This window comes from Petaurus breviceps, unplaced genomic scaffold (assembly GCF_028583685.1).
Source record: "Petaurus breviceps papuanus isolate PSGF00001 unplaced genomic scaffold, PetGlider_PUasm1.0 90730, whole genome shotgun sequence".
Classification (NCBI taxonomy): domain Eukaryota; kingdom Metazoa; phylum Chordata; class Mammalia; order Diprotodontia; family Petauridae; genus Petaurus; species Petaurus breviceps.
The window spans coordinates 11,536,886-11,555,740 of NW_027187324.1; the positions used below are offsets into that span (position 1 = coordinate 11,536,886).

General features: G+C 35.5%; 1 protein-coding gene across 3 annotated transcripts in view; it reads right to left on the reverse strand.

Annotated features, from left to right (window-relative positions):
- Nucleotides 1-18,855, reverse strand: part of TBC1D4 (TBC1 domain family member 4) — a 222,076-nt gene that overhangs the window by 48,010 nt on the left and 155,211 nt on the right. For 2 of the 3 annotated variants that reach the window (XM_069066798.1, XM_069066799.1), the window contains exons 8-10: nucleotides 18,301-18,420; nucleotides 5,276-5,350; nucleotides 3,670-3,896 (exon numbers count right to left, since the gene is read on the reverse strand). In XM_069066798.1, coding sequence (XP_068922899.1) covers nucleotides 3,670-3,896; nucleotides 5,276-5,350; nucleotides 18,301-18,420 — 422 coding nt within the window. Of the gene's footprint in view, nucleotides 1-1,583; nucleotides 1,752-3,669; nucleotides 3,897-5,275; nucleotides 5,351-18,300; nucleotides 18,421-18,855 lie in introns of all 3 variants that reach the window. The other variant, XM_069066800.1, reaches the window with a different exon arrangement.

The window sequence follows — 18,855 nt, forward strand, 5'->3', positions numbered from 1 at the left end:
AACATTCATCTCATCAAAATTCCCTTATTACTATCCAGGGAACAACCATTCCCCCATCCACCCAGGCTCAGAATCTAGCTATTATCCTCAAATTCTCACTCTTTTACCTCCCGCGTTGATTTTATCTACTACCTTCTAACATATCTCACATATACCTCCTTCTCTCCTCTGATGCTGCTATCACTGTGTTATCACAGGTCCTCATCACCTCACACCTGGACTACTGCAATACTCTACTGGTTAGCCTCCCCATCTCAAGTCTATCTCCATCCATTTTTCACTCATATGTTAAAGTGATTTTCCTAAAGTTTCTCACTATGTCACTTCCCTACTCAATAAAACTGGAGTGACTTTCTATCACCTAAAAAGATCAAATATCAAATCCTCTGCTTGAATTCAAGACCCTTCATAACCTAGACTCCTCCTACCTTTTTCTTACATCTTATTGCCTACTATGTACTCCTCAATATAGGGACACTGGTCTCCATGATGTTCCTGTAACAAGATCCTGTATCTCCTGACTTTGGTCATTTTCAAAGGCTATCCCTCATGCCTGGAATGCTCTCTCTTCTCATCTATGTCTCCTGGCTTCCTTCAAACCCAAGCTAAAACTCCAGCTTCTTCACAGGGTCTTTCACGGTCTCCCCCACTGCTAGTGTCTATACTATGAAACTACCTTCCATTTGCATTATATATATATCTTGTATGTGCATAATGATTAGCATGCTGCCTCTCCCATTAAAATGTGAGTTCTCTGAAAGCAGAACTTTCTTTTACTATAGTTTGTATCTATACCACTTAGCACAGTGCTTGAAACCTAGAAGGAGATTAATAAATGCTTTCTGAGTGTAAAATGTTACATATATTGTTTTTAAACACAATCTCATTGCTTACTCTTCTTGTGTACTACAAATTGTGCCTGATCATCACAATTTGTAAATCCCCTTTTACAAAATGAAAAATCACCATCAAATCTCTCCCCTACCTCCTCACCCCTAACTATCACCCCAACTATTATTTAGAATTGTGGGCTCTGGAATCCTATATCCATTTAAACACAGAAAATTAAATTTAGGTCAAAGAAAATTAGTCATTCAAAATTAATCATTCAAAAAATGACTAACATGCATCAATCACCTTCGTTAAGCAGAATCATTTATCAGTAGCTTTCAAACTTTGTTCTAAGGAATTACGGCATTTTAAGAGGCAGGTCTAGGGATTCATGGAAAGAAATTATTTAATATTGTCAGCTCCAGATCTTTTTCTACCACCATACCTAAGTTTAGGATTCTGATATCTGGGGAAAAAATTAAGATAGGGTCCACACTAGAAAAAAGCATGAAAACTACCGATTCTAAATAATGGTTCTTCACTTTGGTTAATTTTCTACTTTCAAAACTCTCTCTCTCATTAGGATATCCAACGAGATACAAATCAAATATTTAGAAAAACAAATTAGAAATTAGCACAAAGCAGGATACATAGATGTCACTCCACAATTTATTAATTTTTATTAGCATATCAGTATACCAGAAGCACTCTAGAAAATTTTTTTCTTTGCCAACAGATGCTACTGCTCTCACCTTATTTCATTTTCATACTGTGGGGACAGTCTACCTGAACTCTGGTAAAAGCTTTTCAGGAAAGAGGGGGCAGAGAAGGAAGGGGCAGAGATGGAAGTATGAAGACTTGGAAGACTGGAAGAAGAAGATTTACTCTCCTTGTGAATGCGTCGACCTGATGGAAGAACGCTAAGCACAGAAAATACAGCAGATTTGTTTTAATTTATAGTAAAACAGTTAAGATTTTTATTCATTAAGAAAAAAAATCTTCTAAATAGACTTTTCATATCAATTATGTAAGAAAAAAATGAAAGTATGGAACTAGACCTGAGAAAGCTAACATGTCATTCTCTCTATGCAATACCCTTGTGTAACAATCTAATGTTATGCTTTCTAATTTATGCAGTATCCTTTACATCATGCATTTGTCTTTAAAGTATTCTAACAATTTTAGGACAAAATGTTGTTTGTTTTCACATGTAAGAGAAATTTCATGGGAAATAATCACAGGAAACAAAGTCCACAAGGAAAAGCAGGTTATCAGTACTTCAAAGGCCTGATTATTTTAAATAAAGTAGTAAGTTTTTCTAAAAATAAAGGAACAACTTGTTTTGCTTTTTGGAAATCAGTATCTAAATTTCAGTTTACTATACCACCAATTTTCATATTCATTGATTTTGTTTTATTCATCCAAGGTCCTTATAGATGTAGTCCACATAGCATTTGCAAAAATAAATCGAATAACCTATACAGCACCGCCACAAACAGCATCTTCTTGCACTAGCTTAACCTCATAGGGATCCCTTATTTTCTTAGTTTTAAAAAGATAAGTTGATAATTACATTAATTCACACATTCTGAATGGCATTTTGTCTGCCTATTTGGGGCCTGAAAAACCCCTCTCAGTAAGTATTCATTTTAAACTTCTGAACTGGGCTTAAGAGACTTCATCCTGGGAAAGAAAAGATTGATTGTCTAAAGTAAAACAAATGTAATTGTTATTCTATTTTTCTTCATAATATCTATTATATTAATATTAAAACAATTTCTTTCATTTTATGAAGATATTACAAAATATGAGGCAAAAAGATGGCTTTATTTGGGAAGAAAAGGTTTTGCCTCAATTTATTTACTTTCCTATAATATTCCTTTAAAACACTTTTGCTATTTTTTTAGTCCTAATAATTTCTAGAAATTTTTAACACTAGTAAAGTTAACAATAATCAATATAAGATTTAAAGTCATCCTCCCTATGGTGTCTATCATATATTTATTTTCTAAGTAACTTACTTCTTATATATAATGAAGAGAAAGAATCTGAGTTCTGGGAAACAAATTTTCATTTTAGTTACATAGTGAGAAGAGAAGAAAATATTAAGTACTCACATTATTCTACAATTCTAGAACATAATTTTAATACTTATATCATGATAAAGATGACATAACAAAATTAATTCTGAAATACCATGTCACATAAATTCTTGAGAGTGTTTTTTTTTTCAGCTTACTATACTTCCTGTCAACTATGCTATGCATTGTCTTCATTTGTTAAGGTTACTTATTTCACTCTAGAGGGAAATCTAAATAATCATCTCTTACATGTTATTTTGCATTTGACAAAATTATTATGCCAAGTTTAAAATTAATTTAGTATATGTCTTATCTAGTCATTTGATTTTGTGTGAACAGGAAGTTCTAGTGATTAGTTATTTTAAAACTTGCTGAGTTCATTTCTTTGTAGCCACTAACTTGTGTAGTCAGCAAATTTCAGTCACAATAACTTCATGCTAACTCCCTCCAATTCTTTTCCTTTTATAAAACAAAATAGGATGCTGATGTATCTTAAATCTCTGCTTGAAGGTTTTCTGTTAGTTAAGATTTCGTGGTTTCTTCCAAGCAATATACATAATACACAACTTGGAATAACCAATATTGTAATACTATTTTTTAGAACACTGATAAATCGATAGAGATCATTTCTCCTCCCTCGACAGTAAATAGGACTCTAACTTTGTATGCTTTTTTGTGCAATAGTATTTCCTTCCCAGCACAACTCTCATCAAAATCAGCATTGCCAAGTCCAATAGGAAGGAAAGTTCAGACTCACCTGCACTGTTCAATGGAACTCTGTCTCAGGAGAGGGGACCGAATACCATGAGATCGCCCATCCTGTAAGGCGATCTTTCTCTTTGTACTTGAGGGGGGATGGCTGAATGTGTGTGCCCGCCTTCGAAACTGAGGGGAGTCCAAATCCTCTTCAGGGAATGTCTGCCAGGCTGAGTACAGCGGGGAGGCTGGCGGGGTGCCTGGTGGAGAGTCACCTGGTGAACAGTCCTGAGAAGAAATCAAAGGGGAGTAAGGCCTTGCTTTCTCACAGAAAGCATGGCAGGCCTGACCAGATTTAGCTCAAAAGAGAAAGGATGTCTCTTCTTCCTGGGCCATGAGCAAATTGCCTTTTTTACTTAAGCCATGCTGCATGCTAATCAGTAGTAGCATGACCAACTTCTTTTGATAAGCTTGCTCTGGGACAAAAGCATCCGTAAAGACAGACCAAAATGAGAAAGTGGTGATAAGACAAGGTATTCTTTCCTCTGACACTTTGTAGCAATAAAATGCTGTAGCTACTGTACTTCTGACTGTTGGCAGAAAGATGAAAAGAGATCATGACCAAAAGTGGGTGGGGTTTGTGTATATGTGTCTGCTAATTTCCTTGACATATCAGTTGCATACTTCCTGTACTGTCAAAACAATATAACAGTCTGATTGTCCAGCTTTAGCAGCAGCATCAGGAAAATAAAATAATAAAATCTGTTATGCATCCTTGTCCCCTGGGTAAGCTATTGTCCAACTACATGTTGCCTGAGGTAAACTGAAAAACATGAAAAACAGGAAATAAATGAAAAGTGTGCTATGCCAGTAAGTGTCTCATATTGCATGGACAAGCCTAATAAATTTTCTAATTCAGACAGGTACATTGTTTATATGTTACAGAACAGTCACTAAATAAGTCATGTTTTTTAGACTGCTAAGATCAATAAGGTTTGGAATAAATCCTCAGGGAAACTCCACAAATTAAAAGTTTATTAAAACTACTTTTATAGGTCTAAAGAGAAATTAGTTTAAATAGACTTCAAATTGAGATATATATTTTAAAAGAAATTAACATGAGTATGCTTTAATTTTCAGAATTATCAAGAACCAGGAGAAAAAACAAGAAGGGCATTTTCTAAAAGAAATATATGAGTATGAAGCTGAAATTAAGAGAAAAAGGTGAGAGGAGAGAGAACAAAAACAAAATTAGCTCTGAAGTACAACAAAATTGTACTATAACAACAGTTCATTATTATATGAATTTGTTTGTAATTGAGGATCAAATTGCATCACCAAGAAGAAAAACTGCGCAATGTGAAAAGCTTGTTGTAACACAGCTAGCCTATAAAAGGGAGAGATATTTATTGCCCCTAAGAACCAATGGAGTCCAACTGAACTCTTCAAGATCAGTAGTACACAAACATGTCACCCTCCAGTCAATACAAGGTTCAATAAGTATCAGAAATATAAAATACATACTGAAAATTCAAACAGTTGTATATATCTCGTGTGTAAGTGGATAATGCCAAACAAGTCACAGTGTGTTAATTTATATATTCCTGAAACCTGCATCAAACTATTAAGTCCTAAGACAGTAGAATTAGTCAGCCTTCATTTGGTACCTTCTCCGAAGCAAGACTGTTAGACCTTTCAAAGCTGTCCATGCTTCCTAAACGACCTCTCATTCTGTTAGCTCCCTGTGGGAAGACAAGAATTAAATATTTTACTTGGTTCTCTATTCCCTGAATCCCAAAAGCTAGTTTTGGGATGTTATCTTATACTGCTGCTGAACTGATAAGCTTTCTATCTATACACCATAACAATACTTTTGTAAGTGGCAAACAATTAAAAATAAAACGCATATCCATCAATTGGGAAATGAATAAACAAAATATTGGCAAATAAATGCTATAAAATATTATTTAGCAGTAAGAAACCATGAATACAAAGAATTGAGAGAATCATAGGAAGACTTGTATGAACTGATACCAAAAGAAGTAAGAAGAACAAAGAAAAAATATATACAATGACTATAACAGTGTATATGGAAAGACTTATAAAACAAAACCTAATACTATGTTATTACAATGACCAAGCATGCACCCAGAGGCAGGGGGCTACTGGTGTGGAATAATGTGCTTATCATCAGAGAGGTTTGATGTACTAACTGGCTTTGCTACGCTACTTTCTATTCTTTCATTTATCTTGAGATTTGTTCAAAGAGATGTCAGTCTATAGGAGAAAGAGAAGGATCATATTAATAGATGAATGTGATTTAACAGAAAAAAACATCTATGACAATAATTTTTCATCATTGAAACTGGCACAGCTGATAGAATGCTGGACCTGGAGTCAGGAAATCTTAAATTCAAAGCTGGACTCAGACACTTTCTAGCTGTCTGACCCTAAGCAAGTTAGTTAACCTCTGTCTGACTCAGTTTCCTCAACTGTAAACTAGGGATCATATTGGTATCTATCTTAGAGCGTTGTTGTGAGGATCAAATGAGATGAAATTTGTCAAGTTCTTAGCACAGGGCTTGGCATAGAGTAGACACTTAATAAATTTGTGTTCCTTTCCTCCTCCCTAATTTTATAGATGAAGAAACAAGAACTTATGGAGTTTAAATTACTTGCCCAATTGGGGTTAAAACCAAGATTCCCTATTTCCCATATTTCAAAATTCTTTCTACTATACCATGACATCTATATACTAGCTGAAAGTAAGAAGACAAAAGAAGAATTTGGCTTTTATTTTTTCTCAGATAGAAAAAATATGTATAAGGACAACCAAGAATATCCCAAGGAGTCAATTTAGACCAATTCAAGTCCTTCCCACTCTGTGGGCTACAGCATGGCAGAAGGCAAAGAATGGGCTCTCTTGTTTCTTTGCATTCACCAAACCTACACTATGCACTGTTAGAATCTTAGGATTTAGAGTTATAAGGGATCTTAGGATCATCTAGTTCAAGACTAATCATACAGAAGAGGAAACTAATGCTCAAAGAGTAATCTTGTCCAAGGTCACATACACAGTAAATGGAAAGGGCTTTAATCTATTAATTCCATTACCATATTTATGCTTTGGGGTCTCTGGACATTATAATTTGTTGAGATGGCAAAGTAGAGGATAAAGGAAGCAGATAAAGAGGCTGGATCATCCATAGCTTTTAGTGATAGAGGGCTGCTCTGTGGGCCTGGGTTGGGCTGTGAGAAACTTTCTCAGAGCCCAGAGGCTCATCCCTTACACATTAGCTCATAATGGGCCTCCTGTCAAAACAAGGAACAAAGGTGCCATTCATTTGCTTTGTCCTGGTCTGAATTTCTAATTAAATTTCACTCTCCTGGGACATTCTCCAGACTACAAAACATGCTATAACTACAGTAAACAGGTTAATACTGAGGGCATTCTGTTCAATACTTCATATAGTGAGATGCTTCTTAAAATGGGCAAGCTTAGCCTGGAGAAGAAAAGACATCCTAGGGACAAGATAGCTGTCTCTGAGTGTTGGAGGGGTGGTCCTAGAGGAGAGATTAGATTTGTTCTCTGTGACCCCCAAGGACAGAGCCAGGAAAAATAGACGGGAGTCTTATCTTTTAGGCTTGATGTCAGGGAAAACGTCCTAATGCTCAGAACTGTCCAAACGGGCATGAAGTGCCTCTAGAGGCATGAAGCCTTTCTGTAAAGGCTAAGGAACTACTTACAAGCTATGTAACAGTGCTAACACCTTTCATTTCTGGTTTGGACTAGATGGCCACTGAGGTGCCTTCCCAATCGGAAATTCTATGATTCTTCATATGAAGCTTCAGAAGGGCAGACTCAGGCTTGATATGAGGAAAAACATCCTAACAGTTAGCCCTGCTCCAAAGTTTCCTCCAGAGGCAGCTAATCCCCCAGCAATGGTATCTTCAAGCAGAAGCTGGACAGTTACTTCTTTTGGATGTTGTAGAGGACATTCTAACTAAGCTAGGGTTAGAAGAGATAAGGTGTGAGATCCAGTCAAACTCTAAGTTTTTGCCATTTTAGTGTATCAAGGAATTAAAGTAGGAATTAGAGACAGTAATATGGTACAGTTGATAGGGCACTGGCCTAGGGTTGGGAAGACGAGTTCAAATCTGGCCTTGGATGATTGTTAGCTATGTGACACTGGGCAAGTCATTTAACCTTTGTCTGCCTCAGTTTCCTCAGTTGTAAAATGTGGATAACAATACCATCTACCTCACAGGGCTGTTCTGAAAACCAAAAGGGTTAATATTTGTAAGGAGATTTACAAAACCTAACATACTATATAAATGCTAGCTGTTACTAGCTACTCTCCATAAAAAGGGTGGTTATTAGAATCTACAATGAAAAATTTAATTTTTAGAATATAGAAAATAGAAGAAAGAATAATTCTAGAAAGTATAAGAAAAGTTTTTACAAGTACATATTTGTAAAATATATTTTTCAGGAGGGGTTGGGGAATAGGGTCCTCAACTTGTGATTTTATCAGTATAAGGAATTCCCAGTATTCCTCACACATGACACTGTCTTCCATCTCCATGTCTTTGCACTGGCTGTCCCCCGTGCCTGGAATGCTAATGTTCCCCCATCTCCATGTCTTAGCTTCCTTGGCTTCCTTCAAGATTCAACTCAAATTCTACCTTCTTCGAAGGTGTTTCCTGATCCTACCAATGCCTGGTGCCATCCCCTCTGAGATTACCTTTGATCTACTCTGTATAAATCTTGTATGTACCTACTTCTACATATGTTGTCTCATTAAAATGTAAGCTCCTTGAGGGCATGGGCTGTTTTTCCTTTTATTTTTATCTCTAGTGCTAAGTACAGTGCCTGGGACACCATAAGTACTTACTTAGAAAATGCTTACAGATCAGCAAACTTTGGCCAAAAGGAATCTTAGAGAGCACCAAGAGCACCAAACTGTTGAATGCTCAGGATCACATAGCTAATGGGTTTCAGAGGCAGTACTTGAACCTAAGCCTTTCCTTCTCAGGGACAGTTAGGTGGCACATTGGATAGACTGCCCCTGAGTTCAGATCTGGCCTCAGACACTTATTAGCTGTGGAACCCTGGGCAAATCACTTAACCCTTTTTTGCCTCAGTTTCCTCACCTGTAAAATGAGCTGGAGAAGGCAATGGCAAACCACTCCAGAATTTTTGCCAAGAAAATCCCAAATGGAGTCAATAAAGCATTGGTCATGACTGAAAACGACTCAACAACTTTTCATCTCTAAGGTTGCTGTTCTCACAAATATATAGGTATAAAAATATAAATATAAAACACATAATCAAGAAGTGTATATATACTCAAGAAGAGTAGAGTTAAGGTTTTTACCCCCCCCAAAATAAAATTTTCTCCAATAAACTCTAAATAATCAAATTTCTAAGTTCTCTGACCCCATCCTCCACACTTTGGGGGTTGGAGGGAAAGAAAGGAAGGGAGCAAACATTTATCAAGTACCTACGGTACTATGTGTTTTTATTATGTGCCGGGCACTGTACTAAGTACCTTACAAATATTATCTCATTTGATCCCCCAACAATCCTCGGAGGTAGGTACTATTATTATCCTCATTTGGCAGTTGAGGAAACTGAGGCAGGCAGAAATTAAATTATTTGCTCAGGGTCACACAGCTACTAAGTGTCTGAGTCTGCATTCGAACTCAGGTCATCCTCACTTTAGGCCTAATGCCCTATCCACTATATAAGAATGTTTAATTTGAAAGAAAATTTAAAATTATAGACTCCTACTTCTCAACATAAGCAAGGAATGGGTATAGGTGAAATTACAGGTTAAATTTTCCCAAATATTTTAGGCTTAGGTATAATTCCCCACAATACAATGAACCAACAATAGGGAGATGAACCCAAGACATCAGACATTAGATCCATGACACTAAGGACAGTAGGTTAATAACAATTCAAATGAATTTAATAAAATTTTGAAGATCTCCAAAGCACTTTTTTCACAATAACATGATGAGGAAGGTGTCTGAAATATAATCATTTCAGGAACAACAGGATAATAGGCAGAAAAATATAATACTTCCTAGATTCTGGGTACTTATTCCTAACTAGAAAATCTTCAGTAGTCTACCTACTTTGCTTTATTGAAAAAGAAAATCCCCGTCCCCAATATTCAAATAGGACCTTGAATTTTTAAAAATCTATTAAGTCTAGATCTTTGTTGCTTAGGATTCATAAATATTACATACATATAAACTGAAGATATCTTCAAGAAAGCTAATATTCTGTAAATTATCTGCTTTTACACATAGAAAAATAATAGAAAAAGAAAACCTCAGGTATCAAAATAAGATAACCTAAAAAAGATAGCTGAATGAACAGTGAGTCAGTCAAATAAATATGTCTACTTCTTATATCTATGTAGATATGTAGGTAGATAAAAGGAAAGGTAGGTAAAAAGGAAAAATTTAATGGCCTTTTTTTCTTGCCTCATGTATCTTGGCCAGGATTTCTGTTTTTTCCTGAGTCAGCAATATAGTGCTTTAATTAAAAATACAAGGATTATATTGGAATAAATAAATAAAAGCAGAGCATATTAGAGATATATCTTTCTTCCAATATACTTAGCTCTGGGAAGGCCCTTACTAGAATAGTAGAAAATATCCAACTAGAAAGGGTATCTATCTATCAGTGAACCTGAATGGGATTCAAAAGAAAGCCATGAAGTTACATAAAGGCTAGGCAAATAAAACTTTGCTGGAAAGTTCAAGGGGAGGGAAATGGTACAATTTAATAACAGTTTTCAAAACTATGAAAAGCTTTTTATACATAAAAATGGGGACTATTATTTATTTTCTATTTCTATTTAAAAACAAAAATCTGGAAGCTTAAGCTACAGAAACTATATAAGAATTTTTTAAAACACTTTCCCTCAAGGTTAACCTTGATAAACTGTGGGATTTCTAATGTTCAACTATTTACATTATTATAGGTAATTTAAGTGCTATCCCATCTGAAGGAAAGGGGTAGGATTAAATAAATGACTCAGAAGGTGCTTTCAGTCATATGATTCTACAACATAACAATGAATGCTCTTCAGTCTTTCATTACCAAATATTTTATTATTATCCCAATTTACAGATGTGGAAAATGAATTTCAGAAGAACTGAGTGACTTGTTCAAGGTCATATCAAGTAAGTATCACAATCAGAATCTAAATTTGCCTCCTGACTGCTCACGCAGCACTCCTACTACTACGTGGTGCAGTAATAGAGTAATGGGTCTTGAGGTCAGGAAGACCTGAGTTCAAATTCAGATTCAGACACATTAACTGTGGGGCCCTTGTCAAGTCACTGGACCTCTATCTACCTTAGTTTTCTCAACTGTAAAATGGGGATAATAGCATCCACCTTGCAGGGCTCTTGTAAGGCTCAAATGAGATATTACTAGTAAAATTTAGCATAACGCCTAACACATAACATACATTTAATAAATACTTATTTTCTTCCTTCCTTCTTTTGTTCATCCATTACTTCTTTCCTTTCTTCCATCCAAGCAATATAATACAAAATCATCACCACTACTAGTGGAAAAAAAAACTCAAAGAACTTGTTTCACTGACAATGACTTGTCATATTCATAGTTTTTCATAAAATAAAAGACAGAACATTTATTTTACATTTCTAATCTGACCTGCCCATGAGATTATATGTTTTAAGCTGGTGAAGTTAAATGTTGTTACACTGAGAAAAAGACATACTTGGAAACCAGGTTCTCTCATTAGACCTTTACCTTGAAATATGGTTATAGCCGGATAACTGGAATATAACACTGTGGTATTATAATTCTTGTACAGACAGGTTTGTCAATTTTCCATACACCAATTTGGTAATACGTGTATCACCATTTCCCCTTGGACTCATTTTGTATTGCTAATGAGCTTCTCTACATATTTAACAGCGATCCTATTTCACAAACAAGTGTAGTTAGCTATACAAAATATCTTGACGTCTAAAAATGGCTGTGATTGTGAGCCAAACCATATGACTAGAACATCAATCTTATACCAACTACATAACCCAGAAAAAGAAAAATGACAAGTCTGGATATGCAAAAAGAAAAAAAAAACCTTTCACCTAAATAACCCAGAATACTACATGAACTATTTCCAAATCACTAAAAAATAAGCCTATTCTTTTTTTTCCATGGTGTAAGACCTTCTTAGGTCTCACAATGTGAAATACTTTGGAATGGAAAGCCTACAGTACACCACCTTGACCAAAATAGATCTTCTGCTCTATTACCAGGCATGGCTTAGAGGCTATGTCAGTCATAGCAGTACAGGCATGAGAACTTGGCAGGGTAGATAGGAAGGACTTCAAACCCCCTTGAGCACCAAATAGCAGGATGCCAAACTATCAAAGGGGTATAGAACATTGGGGCTTACAAGGGACCTCAGAGGGCATCTAGTCATTTTCCTCTCTGTAAACCAAGGTCACCTCCAAGATCTCTTCCAGCTCCTTGATCCTATGATCCTAAAGTTAATCTTCAATTGAATCATAAAACTACTCAGTAAGACCCCAAGATAAGTAGCTGTCTAGCTTAAAGTATCATATACCAATTTAAGGAATTATTACCTACAAATGGAATTCATTTTTTATAGTATTGTTTTCTCCATAGTTCATTAAACTAGGGTGTTTGAAAATAAAGAGATCCAGTCAATCTGACTTAAGTAGTCATTGTAATTAGTTTAAAAGTATAATACATAAGGATAGATTAGATAGAAGTCTTTATAGTACACTGAAATAAAAACCTATCAGGCAATTTCTTTTTGGTAATATACAGACTTTTCTTGATATGAAAAGATAATGATAATAAGTTCCATGTATGGTAATAAGGAATGAATATACCTTCAAATCATTAAATATTTGGTGGGTTTTTGGAGAATAGTATAGTATGAGCATACACACACACACACACACACACACACACACACACACATTCTCCCTCTCCCTCTTTTTCCCTATCCTAGCATTAGGGAGCTCTACAGGTTACTGAGGAAGGAGGATAACTGATATTAGATAAAAGCATCTCAGTTTTATTCAAATATTGTTTGTTTCAATTCTATTTTAAAAGACCTATAATTTTTCTGAAGAAAATGATTCTTTTGTTTAGGTTTTATAAGAGGATTCTTGAGTTTTTTATTTATAAAATAATTTATTATCTCAATCTTTCCAATTCACAGGATTAGGAAGAACTGATAAGCATTATTAAACATGTACTGTGCACCAGACTATGTTAAATGTTGGATATACACATAACAAAAAATAGACAATCCCTAATCTCAAGGAGCTTACATTCTACTGGAGGGTTGGGTGTGGGGGGATCATAGGGTGTTGGGTGTGGTCACAGATAAGTAAATACACAATATATTGAAAATAAAAGCAAAGTAATTGGGGTCAGGTAAATAACAACTAGAAAAATTAAGAAAATACTTCCATCCTACACCTCTGAAACAGTGGCATGTCAACATTATGGCATATTGTATATATTTGCAATTTTTTTTTGATGTATTGTTAGGTTTTCCTCATTTCCCCCCCTTTTTTCTTTAAAAATATTTATTTGTTATATCAAATGACTCTCGGGGCGGGGGAGATACTAAGAAATTCTGGTTATTTACAAAAACAAAAGACATTAATAAAATTTATTTTTTAAAATTACAAATACAAATTTACCTATTCATATGGTCACAGTTCTGGGCTTTTGTTGACATGTTATATTACTTATTTCTAATTCCCCCCCATTCCCATTCCTCCTACAGGAAGAATCAGTTATCTGTATGTTATAGATTGCCTGTTTGCAGTTTATTAAAACCTGGGTTCTTAATGGAAATTTTGTATCTTCAGTGTCTAAGTATATGACACATAGCAGGCACTTATTAAATATGGAATCTTAAATGAGCCAATATTTTTTTCCTTTTCTGATGCTCTCAAACATATTATGAGTTTAAAAAGTTTTAAATTATATTGGAGTTTCCTCAACAATGGCTCAGTCTTTCTTCTTCCCCTAAAAAAACATGTTTTTTTGTCTAAGCTCAACACTGATACCCATTATGCTCCAATAATCTGCATTTTGTAATTCTACAATATTTCAAGTTATGCTTCTGAAATTCTACCTCATTTGAGGTTAAGTAACTCCAGATCACCATATCACACTCTTAAACAAATAACTCAATTTAGTTAAAATGAACAGAACTTTGCAAAAGGTAGGATTACTGTACTAGGGCTTCATTATTGGTAGCAACTCAACAAATATCTGAACAATCATTATTATAAAGAAAAACAAAGCTGAAAGAACCATTTTGGAATTTGAATCTTCAACATGTTCAGTTATTGATATATTCAATCCTAAATTATACACTAAACAATGTTTCAAAATATAAAGTAAAATCATCCCTTGAACTTCAGACTCTTTCTCCCTATCAACAATGTTACTTGGCATGGTACCAGGCTTTAAAAAATAATTATTCACCCATGCTAATAGAAAATATGAAACTAGCAGAAGGAACATAAATGTGGCAGGGAACATAGATGATGTGTCAAGCAGATTAAACCACCTGTCTAAAAATTACTTTACACTTTTCAGTCCTCCATTCTTTAAAAAAAAATCACCTATTTCTAAAGAAACAGAAAGAAATAAGGAAGCCAGGGAACCTGAGCTCTCTCTCAAACTCCACTAATAAACTATTTTGACAAATCCCTAATTCACTTTGTGTCCCAGTTTTTCTATCTGTAAATGTTCATGAATGAACTCCCTTGCAGGGCTTACCTCTAAAACTAATCTTTAGACCCACAGACTAATGTTAATGTCTAGGAAGCACTTTGAATATCAGCAAAAAAAATGGCTACAATACATTATAATATCAGAAATTATTTTTCCCTTAATTCTCTGTTCTACAAATATCCAAAACTCCTAAAGCTAACCAGTTCCCTACTGTAGGACATAGTGTCTATTATAATTTCTTACAATTCTCTATCATATACCATCTGATGTTTAATCAAAAATATTTTAATTGGTTAAGAAACTAACAATTCACAATATCATTCTGTACCCCTGTAATATGCATAAATTTATCTTTAAAGCAGTAAAAGGCATTTATAGATTATAAATAAAACCTTACTGCTGTGCCTGTTCAGAGAATGACCAGAAGAGGCATTCTCACGAATATGATATTACTTTTTTAAAGCACTATATTGTGGAATTAAAACACCTGCAAACTGAAAGCACTCTTTCTATCCTCACCATCTGCTGTATATAATGAAACATGTTTGTTATCTACACAGTTTTTTAAATCCTTATTTACATAATCACAATTTATATTTTCCTAGAAGATATACTATTTTCCAGACTCATTAACGGTACCATGTTCTTCATGAACTGAGTTCCTGCAATTTTTTGTTGTTGTTGAGTCATTTTTCAGTCACATCTGACTCTTCATGCCCCCATTTGGGGTTTTCTTGGCAAAGATACTGTAATGTTCACCATTTCCTTCTCTAGCTCATTTTACAGATAGGGAAACTGAGGCAAACAGGATTAAGTGACTTGCTCAGGGTCATCCAGGTACTAAGTGTCTGAATCCAGATTTGAATTCAGGTCTTCCTGACTTCAGGCTTTGCACTCTACCCACAGCACTACCATATTTACTTATATGAAATACAGTTTTTTTCTTCCATGTTGCAAGGATTAAGGGCACAGAACCCCCATAATCTGAAAAATCAGCTTAAAATTTTTTCACGCTCACTTTGTACCAGAGAACAAGTCATTTTTTTTCTTTTCCTTTTATGAGATATTGTTGCATATGGAATACTTTCTGGGTTAAGCATTTGGTCATAGGCTCTGTGCCATCTGCTGGCTTTCATGGGGTGTCTGCAGCGTCCAGAAAACTGAAAAAATTCCCATTTAATTTCTTATGCTGACCCAAGATATATCAAGCATGACAGAGAAAAGTCATGACACAGCAGGGAGATCCTTCTAACTCTAAATGTTTACATCTCTCATATCTATTCCCTTTTCTCCACTCACAATAGCTACCATTTAGCTCAAGCCCTCAAAATTGCCTCGACTAGACGACTGCAATAACTTAACAGTTCTGTTCCCATTCCACTCTAGGCTACAAAGAAATGCCAAATAGATATTACTAAAGCACAAGTATGACCCCATCACTTCCTTGCTAAAGAAATTTCAGGAGATCTCTACTGCTTGTATGATTAGATAAAAATTCCTGACTGGCACTTAAGGTTCTTTATAACCTGGATCCAACCTATTTTACATACAAATTTCACATTACTTCTCCTCACACACTCTCCTTTCAGCTAAACTGGCTTGCTTGCTATTCCCCATAACTGACAATCTATCTCCTGCCTCCCTCCCTTTGCAGGCTCTCTCCCCTACCTGGGAAGCTCTTCCTCCTCACCTCTTCCTTGAAGAAGTCCAAGTTTCCTTCAAAAAGAATAACTGATCTGTCATCTTCTGCAGGAGGCCTTTTCTGACCTCCCAAGTTGTAAAGTGTTATTTTCATACCCCAAAATTACTCTGTTGGGGCAGCTATGTGGCACAGTGAATAGAGCACTGGCCCTGGAGTCAGGAGGACCTGAGTTCAAATCCTGCCTCAGCCATTTAACTAGCCGTGTGACCTCGGGCAAGTCACTTAACCCCAATTGCCCTACCTACCCCCCTCCAAAAAGCAAAAATAAAAATAAACAAATAAATTACTGTGTTTATTCTGTGGGCATTCTGTATATACTCATCTATGTATATACACTGTTTTCCCTGGTGGAATATAAAGCTCCTTGAGAACAAGGACTATTTTCCCAAGTTTATATCTCCAGTAATTTGGCACACAGTAGGAGCTCAATAAATGATTGTTTAAGAGCCTCTATTAGATTGCATGCCATCTTGGTAGAGAGTGGGAGAGAAGGAGGGGGAGAATATTTGGAACTCAAAAGCTTGTAGAACTGAATGCTGTAAAATAAAAATAAATAAATAAAATTTTAAAAATAAAAAAAAAAGTCAGAGGGCACACTGAAGACAAAAAAATTATTTTTCTACTCCCTCATACTCTCCTCATTTAAATGATACTGAACCTGCAGCTGTCACAGAACAAAACACCATTTCCTACTACCTGATTCCTTACTCTCGCTATGTTCAAACCCACCACCCAAATGCCCCACTTCTGATGTACTTACTCATTCCACTGTGCTCTTGGAAATGCTTGTTCTCTAGTTAACAAAGCTGCTTCCATCTTAAGTTGCTACCTTTTCACTCCTTCCATTTTCTGGAGTTCTGGCTCCCCCTTGCCTCCCTGGTTATCCTTTCCAATATTAGCTTGCACTTTCACTCCTGCCCTGCCCCCCACTCATTGGTTATAGTGGGAAGACTGGAATATTCCTTGTTTCCAATTACTCTTTCTAGACTTTCCTTCTACCACCATCACTCAGTAAACTGTTCCCCTTTGAGGTTCAATCAATCCATATTTGTTATCCCAAGATTCTGGTAGCTGTTTTCTATAAAAGTCTAGGAAATGTTCCTTCTTCAATGTGTTCAATAACTGGCTGGTGTTCTTTTCCTCCTCACCATCTCTTGCACTCATACTAGGAGACTCCATGACACAAAAATGTTAAAAGCTTCTGCTCTATATTTCCTCACCTGGAGATCTCATCAGCTTCTGTGGTTCAAATATCTTCTCTATGCTAATGATTCTCAGACACAAATATCCAGCCCTAACCATTCTCCTGACCTCTAGTTTCCCATCATAATGTGCCTCTTGTAAATCTCAAAGTAGATGTCCCATAGAGATCTCAAACTCAACATGTACAAAACAAAACTCAGTATCTTTCTTCCCCAAATCCTTCCCTTTTCCTAATTTTCCTATTATTGTCAAGGGCACCACCACTGTCCTGGTTACTCAGATTTGAAACTTCAGTGTCATCCTTGACTGCTCACTAGCAGTCACCCCCTATGCCAATCTGCTGCCATGTCTTATTTCTGCCTTTATAACATGTCTGATATATCCTCCCTTCTCTCCACTCACACAACTACCACCCAAGTAGTGGCCCTTAAACATTTAACAAATATTTGTTGGCTAACTTATTTGATATTCTTAGAAGGCTTTGTAGGTTATTTGGGATGAGTTAAGTCTACAATGATCACTTTGTTGCGTTCTTGAAAGACACTTTAGCTGTACTGTTAATTTTAATGCATATGTAATATTCTAATTAATTTCTCACAATATGCATTTCTTTACTATCAAGATTTTTCCTTAGATCCCAGACAAGTACAAAAGAGGGATTTTGTATCAATTTTATGTGGTAAAAAACACTAAGTTCTTTAAGCATTAAGATTTAAATACCCTGTTTCCATTTTTCTGTGCATATGTCTCTACTACTCAAGCTCTATAGATTATTCAGGTATCAAAATCAGCATAACAACACCAGATATAAAAGATCATGTTTACAATTTTCTTTAAACTAGAATTCATTTAAATAAAGGTATTAATTTTGATTGATTAAATTTGGTAATTTAATAACTGATGACAAGGTAGAAATCTTTTAGCTTACTTAGAAGAAAATTTAAAAAGAGTACACTGATTTACAGTCAGTATTACATAGAAAGTATTTGACTTACCCTTGAGAAGATATTTTCCAGGGAGCTGGTCAAGGATCTCTTAGCTTTGTTTTTCAAAATGTCAAGTTTGAACCTGCCACTGCTGCCCACATTTTCAGGAACTGTATTATTAGAAAGAGTCTATAAAAGAATAAAGATGAGGTTTAATTTTGAAACAATCAAAGAAACAAATAAAAGAAAGGGACCTTAGGCACCTTATATTCCTCTAGTCTTGACCCCTCTCCCCCAATCCTATCAAGACATTAAAGCCTGAAGTGGAGAAGCAATGTGTGCCAAGTAACTTAACAAGGTAAGGAAGAACTAGGTTTAGAGACTTGGTGTCCTAAATTCCAACACAATATTCTTTTCTCTAGATCACACCATCACATTTAATCATGTATGCCTTCTTTCTTTTTGGTCATTGCACATCTTAGGCAACCTAAGAATCCTACTGTACCTAAATAAAGGGTACGTTTCAGTGGTTCAAACTGTGCGCAAGGGGCATATAGAGAACACAGCTTCAGATGTTAGGAGCAAACATAAAGAAGGCATTAAGATAAAAAGTTCAAGTCTTCT